Here is a 14,819-nt window from a genome sequence, read left to right as displayed (position 1 = left end):
TAAATATGCATATTGGTTGAATGAAAGATAACTACTGTAAAACAATAAAAATGTCAAAAGAAGCTTACTGCTGGAAATAGATAATCTTTATAAGTAGGTGAGAACTGCTTGCTTGAAATGTCCTCCAAATCCCAATTTATTTTTCCTTTTAAATGAAGCATGATTGACTTGTCTTCATATGCCCTAATCTCTTTGGAGAGCTCCTTGAAATACTTTTTTGTCCACTTCAGTCAACTGTTTTCCAATGTTGGTTATTGTGGTATGTACTATTTTGAGCTTCTACAAAGTACATGCATTCATTTAGAGTATTTATCTTTATTTAAAGAACATTATACATAGTATCCAGTTTTTTTTAAGGATTATTTCATTTATCATTTGGAATAATTTATGAGACATGAATCCTGACTGAAAGAATAAGATCCTTAATAGAAGCAGCAGAAATATATTTTCTCCTTTGGATGGAAAGGATTATGTCTGGAGATAAAATGGGGAGATAGTTCATCTGGTGGAATCCCAGAGTGGAGCAGCTACTCTTTCATATCAAAAGCAGCCCGTTGAGGTTGTTTGTGCGTCTGATCGGGATCCCTCATGGAGGACAGCCCATATAATACCCAGGCTGCGCTGGAAGGAAAATATATTATTTCTGACTTGGGGAAACCTTAGAAAACCAAGAAATACCACTGGTCAGTCTTGAGGATCCTAACTGGGATCAAGAAAGATAGATGAATGTATGAATGGATATTTAGTACTCTTGAATTAGCTGGAAAATATTTTGCTTAGTGACTTTTTCTTTTTGTTTTTGCATGATGCTTGCATAACTTTCCACACTTTTCTCTCTGGTATCCCCTTTTATCTGGATCAAACTTTAAATCCCAGTTTTTTTTCTTATCAAGAGCAATGATCCAGGCCTAATAGTGGCAAATTTATTACACACCATATGTGTGAAACAGTGAACAAATGAGCATTGGAAGAAAACACTCTGATGATAATCAGCTCTCTGTTGGAGACAGTGCATGATTTGAATAGTCAGAACACCTGTGAAGACAAGTCAAGCTCTTTTAGCTTTGCTTTTCGCTTTCACTGGCAGTCAAATATTCTTGAGGAAAGATTAGGTGAAAATGTAGCATGCCATTTTTACCACAGAAAGGACAGATAAAGAACTGTGAGACAATGCAATGTCAGCCTATTTATCGAGGATAATTCTAAGAATAAAAATATATCTTCACTCATAAAGATGCATTGTTGAAAACAAGGCTCTCTGGGAGCTGAGCACCAGCACATAAGGCAGCGCTGCATCATCAGAAACTTCTAAACTAAATTAATACAAGTACAGATAATGATTACAGAAGATGATGATTAGAACAAATTTCTAGTACATTTTCTGCAGTACAGTAGGAGAAAACAAGAATAATTAAAGATTGGATTTGTTAGAATGACATTCTCCCCTTTTTGAATATTTTTCTCAACGATATTGTCTCCCATTTGTTGAAAGAAATAGAAGTTAGTTGCTCTTATCATCAAAGATAGCTTTTAAAAATTCTGGAATATGTCTATTTAGCTCAATATGTAATATTAGTCATCTATATTCTAAAACGCCAGAACACAAATATTTTATGAATTGATCTGCTCAGTATTTAAGATCACAACATAGAGCTGGTACAACATGATTCAGATTATACAAAAGCTGTGAAATAGCCCTTTACTCAACCTAATTAAAGTATCCTAAGCGTAGTTGGGTACTTCCAATTATACAGTCTCAAAAAACATGGTGCGCTATAGGCTCTTGGGAAATTAATCTGTCTGCCCGACTGTCCATTCGTCCAATCAGTGTTAGTATTCCTGAATCAATGTTAGTGTAAATTGTTGAATAAAGTGAATTATTTTCATATATGAATGTAAGTATAAGAATAACTGGAATGTAATTGGATGTGTAATTTAAACAACTTATTCTGACACTCAAAATGTTATAAAAAAATCTTTAAATATTTCAAGCAATGGATGCTTTTTGATGCATAAATATCAATCCCTAGAGTGATGTTTATGTGATTTTTTGTCTCATGAAAGTGAGAATAAGTTTAAGAAATATGATTTAAAGTATTAACGTTTAAGTACCGGGGAAACTGCCTCTTCCAGAAGTTAGTAGTTTCACTTTTCAGATACTCAGCCATGGGGTTTGTTTTCAATCACTTTTCCTTTTTTTAGTCATTTTAACACATTAGAGGAATATTACAAAAAAAAAAAAAGAGAAAAGCACTATCTTTCCTTCCCCTACTTAGATACTAAACTGAGCATAGCCTTCAAAGTAGTGCTCGGATGCAAGTTTCAACTGCATCAGCAGGCTATTCAGTGTTGATTCCTTGATTTGCTATGTTGGGCACTGAGAAGAGCCCTCAGGCAGCTTGTGCTCAGTGATGGATCTGAGACAGCTGTGCTATGACGAACAGAACGAAAGGTACAACTCTTATGCTCTGATCATAGCCCCTGCAGTTTTGGCATCCCCTCTATAACTCTTCTTTTACCTGGCACTGCACTGGCTTTCTCAGAGGGGGGCTTGACAGTAAGAGATACGTGTGGGGGTTGGGGTCTTCTTCACAGATATGCGTGAAACAAATAAATCTGTACGTGTTTCAGTCACTCGGTATCTCACTGAAAATAGTGAATGATGATCTAAACTTTCCACGAAATGCAGGACCTTCTATGCATTTGCGTATGTGTCCAATGGAGTCTGAGGTTGTAGTAGAATGTATAAAAATCTATGTGTGAGTCTAAGCTGGGACACCATTCATAAATGTCCATCACAGTGACACAGTGTGCTGATCACAGCTAAACTCTCGCTTTTTATCCATACGCTGCTTCTCTCTTTAGCTGGCCCCAGCGGATGGACACAAACACTAATGGCTGCTCGTTAAAGAAAAACACCGACATGAAAAAGGCCTTAATGAGCTGTTTTCTGTTTGTAGTTTTCTGTGGGGGGAGGCATTGTTATTGGTGAGGAATTGATTGGCAGCAGTCCCACACCCATGGGGGGTGTCATATTCTGGGAAATAGCAAAGTTTTTCTGCTGCTTTGTTTGGATGTTTGCTGTTGGACGATGTGTCTGTGTGCATGTTTTTCTGGAGTGACATTGAGTGTTTTTCTTTCTTGTGTTTGACTCCCAGAATGAGATACTTAAAATGTAAAGAGCAAAGGAAAGAAAAAAAAAATCCCAATTGCTGATATGTACAGTCGAGTGATTCTACTAAAATAAGGTTAAAGTATAACATAGAGGTTAAATAGTTTTTTTGGACTATACTCACAACACTTTTGTAAAGTTATACAAAACATTTTTTGTGGAGATGATGTTTGATTTTAAAGACAAGATGGTCTTGAAGTTGTCATTTCAAGGTGTCTTCATTTTGTTTCAGTAAATGTAAACAGCAGCCTCAGTGTGTAGTCCTTACTTTCCTCATATCTGAGACCTTGAGAAGGCGGCCAGTATTTCCTAATTCTGCATGTTTTGTAACAGACAGAAATTAAAAGATCACATGGATAAAAAAGATACACTTGCCATAATATATTTTTCAATTCAGAAACCTGTTTAAAAGGAGAAGCTTAATTGAACAGCCGACATGCCTCTGAAAATAAAGGTATATTTTTAATTACTCTGGAATAATACATTGATACCAAAAATAGTTATTAGTTAAAATTAGTCTTTAGCACTCAGTAACAACATTTTTGACTTCGTGTAACTCTTAAAATCAACTTCTTGAGACTTTTATTCATCACTTTTCTCAAACCAGCTCTCTTTGCCAACTCTTTAAATGTAGGATAATCCGCTATCCAAATAGCAGTATCAAAATTAGTACAGCTAACAGGAAATATTTTTATCTGCACAGAAACAATAAAAAATGCTGTACACACCGCTGTCCACTTACCTTTTGGATGCTGCTATGTCAACCAGAGTTGAGCGTGTTCAATTGACTGGAACCACGACTAATCACATAAAATAAAAATAAAAATCATTGCTGTGCATGTTTATATGTAGATATAACAAACAAAAATATGATTTTACTGGTATGACTCATATTAACTTGACCTGAGAGAGAATTAGTATATAGCTTAAAAAATACTAGGCTGCAAACTACAGAAGTAAGTTTGACTGATGCTGGTTCCAAAATGATGAACAAAAAGTGAAGGGAATATGAGATTTGGCACTAGAAAGAGAACACGAGTTTCAGTTATGAGATAAATGAAACTCGTGTTCTTAGATCATTAGCCTCTGAGAAAGTTCCTCAGTCCAATGCAAAACAGTCCCAAATTAGAAAAAGCAGAGAAAAGAATCAAGATTCTGGAGTAAAATTTTAAGTGTGAGGAATAAAGAACCCCAAATGCAGCACACGGACAGCTGTGAGCAGTCTGTTGGGTGAACTTTTTGGACATGAGAAGTGTGCATCTGAATACGTTGTGTGGGTATGGTTATGCATTTGTTAAAATATTGTGTCTGTGAATATATAAACATGTTCACAAGTCACAACATTTCAAATGTTTTTGTCATAACTGGTGTTTTTTCATAGTATGACATCACCTTTCTTTTTTTGGCTCTAATTGTTTTTAACAAAGTGAAATAAACAAGGTTGAAAAATGGTTATTAAAAATATTTTGACAGATTATTTATGAACGTTGTAAATTGTATATTAATATTCTTGACTTTATTTATCTTAGATTGCAATAATTAAGCTTAAATTAGGTGGTCATTGTTCAGTTTTTGTGTTATCTTTGTTTTTTGCTCGTTCTTATCTGACTAATGATGAAGTACAGCTTACTTACATGAATTGTTTTTCCTTATGAATGCGTGGCTGTATCCAGGTCATGGAATATTATGAGTTTTAGTGTTAGATGTTGTTAAACATTTACTACACTGTTCAGTCTAGTGCATTTGAATGTCCACTTTAATGGTGTCAAGAAGCTAATGAAGCTCAAGAGCCAAATGTTCCATAAGAATTTGAGAAAAGACAAGACTTCACAGGAGAATAAATGATAGATTTGAAGTTATTTGGCAGAAAAAGATTAAATCTAATGCGGAGAATTGTAAAGCATTCAAAAGCAAGAGATGTAGTAATGCATCAGCATTTTGGATCTACAAAGTATCTGCATAAAAATCTTTCTTAAATATTCTTTAAAGGTTTGTTTACAAAAGCATCTAATGATTGTATTTTGGCTTGTTAGGGGCATTCATCTGCTTTCTACAGTTAGGATTGTCCATAGTTGTACTGAATTAGAGAAGAGGTTTCTTTCAGATATTTTATGCAATGCATGAAGTGGGCAATTATGAAATACAACAAACAATAAAGCTCCCCTCTGAAGGCAATCAAAAAGCGTATATTGATGATCATGGTCAGCACTTACAAAGGCTGGCCTTGTTTCAACACTAGCCATAAAATACACTCTTGCAGCTGTTAAATAAAGTAAAGTATTGATTATCGTAATGTATTGTTTGCAAGATGCAATAAGAGATAGGTGCAAGTTAGTAATTCTTTATACTCTGAGACTGAGACTCCAGCGGTTTGCTTATTGAAAAAGAAATTGCTTATTGTTAAAAAAAAATAGATTAAATCAATACAGAATGTCAGGACATTGCTAACAGGATGTCTGTATATTTAGATATGATGTTCCTGATGTGATGACATGGCCATGAATTGTTTACATCCTAGACATTTGCATTCATTGTGATGATCTTTGCTCATAAAATTACATTTTGAAATCAAATATAAACTGTCTCCTGTTTGTATTCATGTATAAAGTCCAAACAGATTCATACCAATAAGTTTCTTGTATTTGAGGGAAATATGAATATTTTTGGAGTTATCCTGACAAAGTCCTGACTTGATTGTGATAAAGAGGGAACAAAAATATTACCGCAATGGTAGTATTGAGAAGGGTATAAAATGTTGACATGCCATTATAGTGTAAAAAATCCACAACTGATCATATTTGACCGATGCTGCTTTTACGTTGTTAAATTATTTTCAGATATCAAAAATTAAACTTAATGGTTCAACAAAAATTATTTCTAAACTAAATGTGACACGGTTATGAACAATTTTGAGCTCAATTTGTGTGTGGCTCTACAACAAGGTTTCTATTTCTATAAAATTCCACCTATTGAAAATTTGCAAAGAGAAAACATTTGGAAAGATGTAATATGTTATTTTTACGTCTTTGATCAAAAGCTAGGTCATCTTGCCAGAACCAATTCAAAGGTCGCAGATCTTTCCTCTGCCAGGCTGAAAGAACCATGTTTGTTACCAGCTGTATTTGAATAGTGCTAATCTACGCATCAAGAAGCAGCATTCAGTCTGCACTTGGATGATAAATGCAGTTGGCATACACCAGGGCCAGGCTGAATTTCAATAAACCACACATGAAGCCAGCTCAGTCCAACAGAGGCCCCCAAAAGCAGCAAGACTCCATCCATGATTGTAGCCTTTTCTGACCACAGTGCCTCAAAAGCTGACGCAAAATTGGAAAGATAGAGCTATTATTTAAAATTGTTTCAAAACACAATTTTTTTTCCCCACCATGGTGCAATCCAGTTCCCTGAGTGGCAACTTGAAACTACATTGGATTGTTCATATAAAGTCGTTGCACATGAGATTCACTTAGAAGTCATCACCTTACTAGATAGGCTCTTGACAGCTGGATTCAATGTGATCAGCTTTCACCTGCTCATTTCAAAAGTAAAACAGTACACCCGACTCCTTCCCAAATAAGCACAAAATACTATTCACTGATTTTTTTATTTTTTACAAAAAACAGCCTGTGACCAGTATAGCTTTTGTTTTGTGATTTTAATGAAGAAAACTGCTTTGTGCAAGCCTCCATGCGACATTTGCCTATTTCTTGTAATCTCTCTCAAATCAGCCTCCATACTGCATTCATAAAATTTGTGTTATGTATCCTTCACTCACACAGAGCATGCGTTTGTCTGATATTGCAGGGAATTTGGCCGTTGGAAGGTGAACAGCTTGGCCCTGGAGAGACAAGAAAACAATGGCTTTTCGTTGCCGCTGGACCCAGAGTTCCTCCAGACCATTAGGCAGCTGGGCAGGAGGCCCAGTCTCAGGGCCATCACTGACAACCTCATCAGGAAATACGGAACCCACTTCCTGCTTTCCGCAATGCTGGGAGGTAAATAAAACAAGACGGGTAGTGTTTTTCTTTGCTGTTACTGACCTGCCTTAACAGACAGGGAGAAGCAGAGCGGAGATGGGGATTTTATATGGCTGAGATATGGAAGAGCACCCCCTTTTTACACAGTTTTTAAAGAAATACAGTTTGATGATTTTATCCATTTCACCATTGCTTGAACTTGAGAAACTGACATAAACATGAAAACAAATAAAGCACAATACACGTTAGATGGAAATTGCCAATTGAATTGGATAAGAAAGGTGCATAAATTACATTCATAGCAATTGATAGCATTGTCAGTTCCATTTCCTCTTCAACCTTAAGATAAATGATTTCACATAGAAAAAAAAACATGTTTTAAAATTATTTTCATTTCAAAATGCTACAATGGATAAACTGGTACACCTTTCATTGTGCTCGTAGAAAGAAGAGATAGCTCCAACGGTCTGAAATTGTTTGGGCTCGTATTTTGTTATTAAACATGCCAAACAAATGTCTTTGATGTTTCTATTGAAATAAACTCCCACTGGATCCTTTCCAGAATAACAGATCTAAGTTAGCCAGAGTACTGCAATGTTCAGCACAACGTCTGAGGCTATCGTGTGCATTGTCTCCTCCCTTCCGCTCCTCTGCTGACTCCTTTCATCCTTTTGTATTTGTGTGGAAACTCTCAAACGATGAATACCAGCAATATTAAAAAAGTAAATTGCAATGTTGCCTATTATTTGCTGGAAAATAAGGGAGATAAACAAATTCTGCAGCATGACAAACAGCTCACAGCATTATCTCTGTCCTGTTTTACGGATCCCCTGTAGAAGTTTCTTAATATTTCAAAATGACTTGTCAAAAAACATGGTGTGTATTTTTGTAACTAAAAAGATGTTAACTCTATTTTCATTAAATATGTACAATACTAAATCTAATTCATAATACACAAGTCACATCCCTTTGTCATTGCCAGTTATGTACCTTGCTGCAGGGTTTCTAGTCCATCCAGTTTCCTATTCTTTAAAGGTAAATTATTGGGGCTGGGACTTTTGATGCTTGAAATTTTGGTTAATTGTTGAAAAAAAAATGTGACTAAAAAACTTTATGGTTTAATAGCACTTTGGTATGTAAATCCATATACCATGTGTACTGGTGTTCAATTAAATATATATGATTGCAAGTAATTGCAGAGATAATGATCTGTGAAGCACTCCTTCTCCTTCTTCTCTTTAGCTGGTGGTGGGGAGAGAGTAGAGGCCAGTGCTCTACAATCACCATGCCACATGATTAAAGTGGACTGATTAACAGGACTGTACATAAAGTTGAAATGTACTTGCGAGAGCAATTTTCACAGATGATTTTACTCCAGAGTCCACCAAATATGTGGTGGAATAGGAAAAAAACAACAACAACAACAAAAAACAGTGGAACATATGTCAGTGTTGATAACTAGGATCAACTTAGACTTTGAGTCATATTTTACTGAAATTAACTGAATTAAAATGAATAAAGGGGAACTGATCTGGATTATAAGAAATCAGCAATAAAACACAAGCAAATTAAATAAAAATGATAACTACAAACGTTTAAGTGCAACAGATATGCAGAAGAACTCTACAAAAGGACAGCTACGTTTTTTTTTTTTGTTTTTTTTTTTTTATGGTACCCCGTATGAAGGCTATTTTTTAATATTCTAATACAAACTTATTTCTATCTGATCTTTCAATTTGTCTTTCAGATATTCTGATGATATGTTTACAGCAAATAGAAATTATGTTTTATTTACTTTGCTCTTAAATGGGATTTTGGGAGGACATACATTTAGAAACTGTGTCTCCACAATCCATACGGCACAAAAAAGGATGTTTTGAAGATGCAATACAACTAGTAATGACTATGTACAGGCTCTGAACACCAATTTGCTCCCTAATTTTCAGGATCCAGTCCCAAAGGAAAGATTCTTTGATTTTGTCTTCTCTCAATATGAATTGTGGAAACTTTTACATTTAACCTACTGTGTCACATCATCCCAGCACCTTTGACAAAGCAGAATTTTCTGACATCCAGAGAATAAAGTTGATCAAGTGTTTCAAATCCTGCATATCCATCCAAAACTGCAAGCTCTCAGCTTGCTTTGCTGCTTGTGTTGCTTCATTTTCTGGCAAAGAGCCACCACTTGTAGATCAGTGGAACAGCATGAAGCTGCTGGCTTCAGTGTGCAGTTGTGTTTTTGCTTCATAAAGAGGATAATCTAGTTCCTACAAAACAAGAATAAATGAATAAAACAGTGCTACAAAAGTTCAAGTTCTCTTTGAAGAGCAACAAAAAGTTTCATAATGAGTAATAAACAACATTTTCAAAAGAACTTCATAATACATATTTCAAGATACAAAAAAGGATTTTTTTTTTAAATACACAAGAGCACCCAAATTACAACTGATAATTTCATAAAATAAATAAGTCAGTCAGTTAGCCAAATTTTGAAATAGGAAATTTTTCCTCTGATTGAATATAGGCAAGTCAGACAAACACAAAAAAAAATCATTTTTCCAATTCCTCTAAAAACAGTAAAACTAAAAAGTCCCACAATTTGGGCTTTTGAACTACATCAACCAAAAGCATGCATTTCATGGTCTTTCTTGTTAAAAATAAAGTAAATAGCTGCCATTTCTCCTACTCTGCATAAAAAGGAAAATATATTGTGATTTCTTCATTTTAGATTTTTTCTTCAGATTTTAAATTGTATCTACCTCTGTCAAAGAACCAGCAGCATATTATACTATTATGTTTTATAAAATCAGAAACGGTCAAAATTAGCATCTTCAGGTCAAACCCTATGGGAAACTGAAACTGGTATTGGCCATGCAAATCCTACACTACACATTTGCAAGAGATTCTTCTACAATGAAATGTGTAAAATAAGGAGAAATACCAAAACCACACTGCAAACTCATGAGTAAAATCATATGTCATTAAATGCATACATGTTATTATACATACATATATTATTTTAAATGAGAGGAACTGTTTTGCTGCAGACATGATAACAATCAATTATCACCAATAATCTGGTGTCTCTGCAAACAAAAACCACTTTTCCCATAAAGCCTAATCTTGTTAGAACAGATTTTTTTCTATCGATCTTCCACTCCTTACACAATCTGACAATGCACTGAGAGTTTTTGCTCATTTTTATTGAAAGCTATGTTCCATGAAGTGTCTTGGTTTATGCATTTTAGCAGCACTTATTACTTTGACATTTAGGATGAAATAAAATGAACACATTTGGATTTTAAGTGTTCTCAAACCCTTATGTTTCTATTTCTGTATGATGGCCCGTTAGATGTGCTCAGGTTAGTTCATCTACGTTAAAAATATTATGTGTTCAGAGGGTTATGACTCATAAAGAATGAAGATAGTGTATGTGTCACTGTCTGTGTCTGCGCCTGTAGGGGAAGAGTCCTTAATGATCTTTGTGGACAAGAGAAAGTTGAGTCGGACGTCTGAAGCGAGTGAAGCCAACGGCACAGCTGTGACGCTGGAAGCTCTGCACCAGCTGGCTGCCTCCTACTTCATTGACAGAGAGAGCACCTTGCACAAGCTGCACCACATCCAGATCGCTTCCACTGCCATCAAGGTAAAAGTCTTTTTTTCCCACTGGGTTTCTGTTGAAGACAATAACACAATTAGTTCATACCAGCTTGGATCTTTTTTTTTTTTTTTTTTTTTAACTTGTGATTACAGTCTTTGAATAAAACCAGCTTCACAAGTAGCCTTTGTATTATTTGTCCATACTTGTGTGTTTCTTTATACATTCCAGCTGGTCAGAATCAACTCCTTAATAAGAAGCACTGAAAATCATGACCAGTGTGAGGGCATGAGTTACTTTGTCACTGACCCTAAAACCAGCACATGTAGCTTTTTTATTTTTTTTTATATTTCATAAATGAACTTGTTTTTCGACTCATAAGAGCTTGAACACCATTTCTGTCACAGTACAACAGCACAGTACCTAAGCAACATCATTTTCAGGCATGTATCTTATCTCACTTTCCATTACTTTTTATTTTGCTGCAGAAGCTGTGCTTTTTGTTAACAATAGCTTTGCTAGTTTCCTTACAAACATCACAATACCTATCCTTTGTCATATTTTAATGTTAGACTTGAGGATATGCTCTGTGAGCAAGCTTCTTTTTCATGTGTGCTTTCATAAGCTCACATATGGCACAGCCTGCTTTGCATATAAAGATATGCTTATGATATAAATATCACTACATCTTTTACTGCTTAATAACTTTGAGATGAGTACATTCATCACTGTGTCAGTTGTTATCCAACAACATAAACAGAACAAGCTCAGTTTGTCTTTCTCACCAGCATTTTTAGGCATTCTACGGAAATGTTTCTCGCACAGGGCTTTATTGTACTTACATTTGCTTGCAGTAAACAACAGATTAACGTCACAAAATGAAGATAATAAAAATAACTCTCTGCCACACCAATATGAAGCACTGCTGGCTTCCTCTGCCTATTTCCTTTCCCTGACTGTATCTGCTGGAGCAGTGACAGTTTGAGACTGGATGCGCAACAGAAATATTCTCTGACCTCACTGGATAATCTATATTTATGCTCTAAGACTTTCTCCATAAACATTCTCTTATTTACTGGATTTAATTGGTTGTGAATGCAATAGTTGTGCGTGTTGTTAGATTTTTATGTCTGTGAAGCACTAAGCATGAATGAAAAAAAATGTTATTGTGAAAATACATGCCATCAGTAAAGATTTTAGGAGATGTTGGAGAAGAGGAGATGTTCTCTTCTAAACAGAGCTGTTAAATAAAGAGCTTAGATCATTTTTACCTTCAGAACAGCATTCAGACTGAAATAAAAGACAACAAAACCCAGTAATTATTATATGTGGAACATTCTGGTGCTTTAAGCATGGGAGTTTCATTTGCTGTGACATACAGCCTAGCACTTAGTCATTTTGAACTTTATACAATGTTTCAGCATATTTAGTCAATAATTTCACATTCTACCTGTAAGCAACTCTTAGATTATCTTCCTGATGTTGGTAACGATGATCATAATCTAAGCTTTTGGTCAACTTCACATTAGCATTGTGGCATTTATATTATTGAACTTTAATATGTGGATGTCGTTATTCATTCTTATAGCTTTTTAGGTTCAGTGCTGTTGCAATGCAACTACTGTTAGTCTTTTTTTTATTGCAGTTATTTGTCTATCTACAAGCAGGTTTGTAAAATGTATGTTTGGTATTTAAAAATTGTTGCTAAGAAAATGCCATCAGCAACAAACAATACACTTTAATATTTATACCATGTTGTCTAACTATTCAAACTACAATTAAATGTTCATTGCTGTCCATTTGAGGTCAGTATTTGGTTATGTCTTGGGTATACTGTACTAATCTTCGAGCTGAAAGACCAGATTCTGGATCGGAGTCTACACTAATGTAATAAAGAAAGCATAAATGGCACTACCAACCTAAAGCCATTTTGGTTGAAATCTACATGCTGGAACATAACCACTTTTAACATTATTGTAGCACTTCTGATTCTGCAATGCCCACATGCTATTTGAAAGCACTCAGTGGGATAGCAATATGGTGTCTCAGTGTGAGGAATAAGCAAAAGGGCAGTTTCTTTTAACAGCAAAGTTGAATTCCAAAAATCTGAAGGTTGCTTCCTCTTAACTGGTGTGAAGCCTAAGTTACCATGGTGATCTGCTCAGGCTGAAAGACCTGCATTTGAGACACTGAAAACTCAAGCTTTGGGCTTAACATACTGTGCTAATCCATTTACCTTACTCTGTAGTTGCCCCTTCTTTTCATTCTTCTTAACACTCTCACATTTCACTTATAACCTGAAAGGTAGGCAAGCTGGTCAGATCTTAATGGGTTTGATGCCAGAGTTCACATGTAGGATTTTAAAGCCTGTTTTTGAATTGTGTATCCACAGTCTCAACAATAGTATAGGTCCTATAGGACTTGTAGATTAAATAAATATGTCTCATATTTAAATATGAAAAAAAAATAAATATGATCAGTCTAACAAAGGAGTGCATATTTTTTTCTAAATGCTACTTCATAGTGTCAGCAGTAAGATTTGAAAAAAATAAAATAAAATCCTGCTGATCAATTGATTAGTCTCTCAATAAAATCCATAATAAATAATGATAAATGTTCATCAATTTTAGACCTCTGCTCTAAGACAGAGATTAGAACAAACTAAATTGGAAAGAAAGTTTATATTTAGTTCTAACATAACGCTGAAATATGTAGCAAATACACGTGCACCTCTTAAAGTTATTCAGTATTCTATCATCGTTGGCCATAATTTTCTTTTACACATGACAGTACATTGTTGGAACATGATGTTGTGAGTGGGTGGAAACATACATTAGGATCTCTTAGCTTTTTGTTTGAAAAGTAGACACATAATTCTATTCTCCTCTTTCAGACCCAGCTACACAGGGCTTGAAAAACTAGATTGTCTGCCTTTTTTTTTTTTTTTAACTGCAACCCATTTTTCATTGATGTATCCTTTGTGACGCACCACTATAGAGTCCATCAGAGATAAAATTGTACTTGCTCTAAAGTGACTTGGGAGGGGATGGTGAGCTGATTTGGCTGCCACCCCTGAACCAGAGTGCTGCTAAAAACCCTCTGATTAAGATAAATAGAGAAAAAAGCCCTTAGCGGTGCATTTGTTTTACGGCATCTTCAGGTGACTGATGTGAGATATTCACAGCGTCAGCTGCCACTGTTATTCCAAATAAGGCTCCCTTCCTGTATCCCAATAAAGTCAGATGCCAAAACAAAGCAGCCTTTAAGGAGAATGTGGGTCCTCTGGTTGTATGAGATAACATATTTAAATAGCATGAATGCCTGACCTCAAACCCTTCAGGACTCAACACTGCAGTGGAAGAAAATAATCAAAAAAGGAAAGAAATGAGATAGCAGGGCTAAAAAATGGCACTGCTTTTACACAGTGTGATGAATCAGCCTTCCATTTTAGTAATTTCCTTTGAGAGCCACCGTCATTTGTCAAACATTGTGTGGTATGAGTTGGGGTGTTATATGCAACTGAACAGAAGAGATGAGACAAGGACATGAAAAGACTTTATCCACAGGGCTTTTTTGCCGAGGTTTTACAGAAGCTGCATTTTCACAGGAGAATTTTTGCTCACCTTCATAATAGATAGTTAAGAGTCTAGGCTCTTGTGCATTGAAGATACAATTTGAAGACAAAATCATTGGTAACGAAGAGGTGTGAAAGAGAATGTCTATTCTAATTTGCAGTGGCATCCTTGACTGTTCAGTCAGTCATGTGGTGTCACACCTCATTTGCCTGAGGCAAAGTAAAACTCAAGCAGAAGAAATTAGAGGCCTGCTGAACCACACTGTCAGGGAACAAACATGTATGACAAAAAAGGGAACATCTTAAACATGCCTGTTATCTAAAGGATAAAATATTTAAAAATCTTTACAGATGTAAATTGTTTTCCATTTTACAGGATGGTACTCAAATGTTTCTTTTTTGGTCCCTGAATCTTCTACCTGTTTACATTTTAGCAAGATTTACAATTTAGAAAATGTTTTAGATGCGGCTCCACACCCCAACGATTATATGGTTGAA

At 35.3% G+C, this 14,819-nt stretch overlaps 1 protein-coding gene across 2 annotated transcripts in view; it reads left to right on the top strand.

Annotated features, from left to right (window-relative positions):
- LOC122837998 (BMP/retinoic acid-inducible neural-specific protein 3-like) overlaps positions 1 to 14,819 on the top strand; it is a 57,614-nt gene that overhangs the window by 16,119 nt on the left and 26,676 nt on the right. For both annotated transcript variants that reach the window (XM_044128249.1, XM_044128250.1), the window contains 2 exons: positions 6,977 to 7,167; positions 10,611 to 10,795. In XM_044128249.1, coding sequence (XP_043984184.1) covers positions 6,977 to 7,167; positions 10,611 to 10,795 — 376 coding nt within the window. The remainder of the gene's footprint in view (positions 1 to 6,976; positions 7,168 to 10,610; positions 10,796 to 14,819) is intronic.

Source organism: Gambusia affinis, linkage group LG10, assembly GCF_019740435.1.
Source record: "Gambusia affinis linkage group LG10, SWU_Gaff_1.0, whole genome shotgun sequence".
In the NCBI taxonomy this organism is placed as follows: domain Eukaryota; kingdom Metazoa; phylum Chordata; class Actinopteri; order Cyprinodontiformes; family Poeciliidae; genus Gambusia; species Gambusia affinis.
This window is presented reverse-complemented; position numbering and strand designations above follow the sequence as displayed.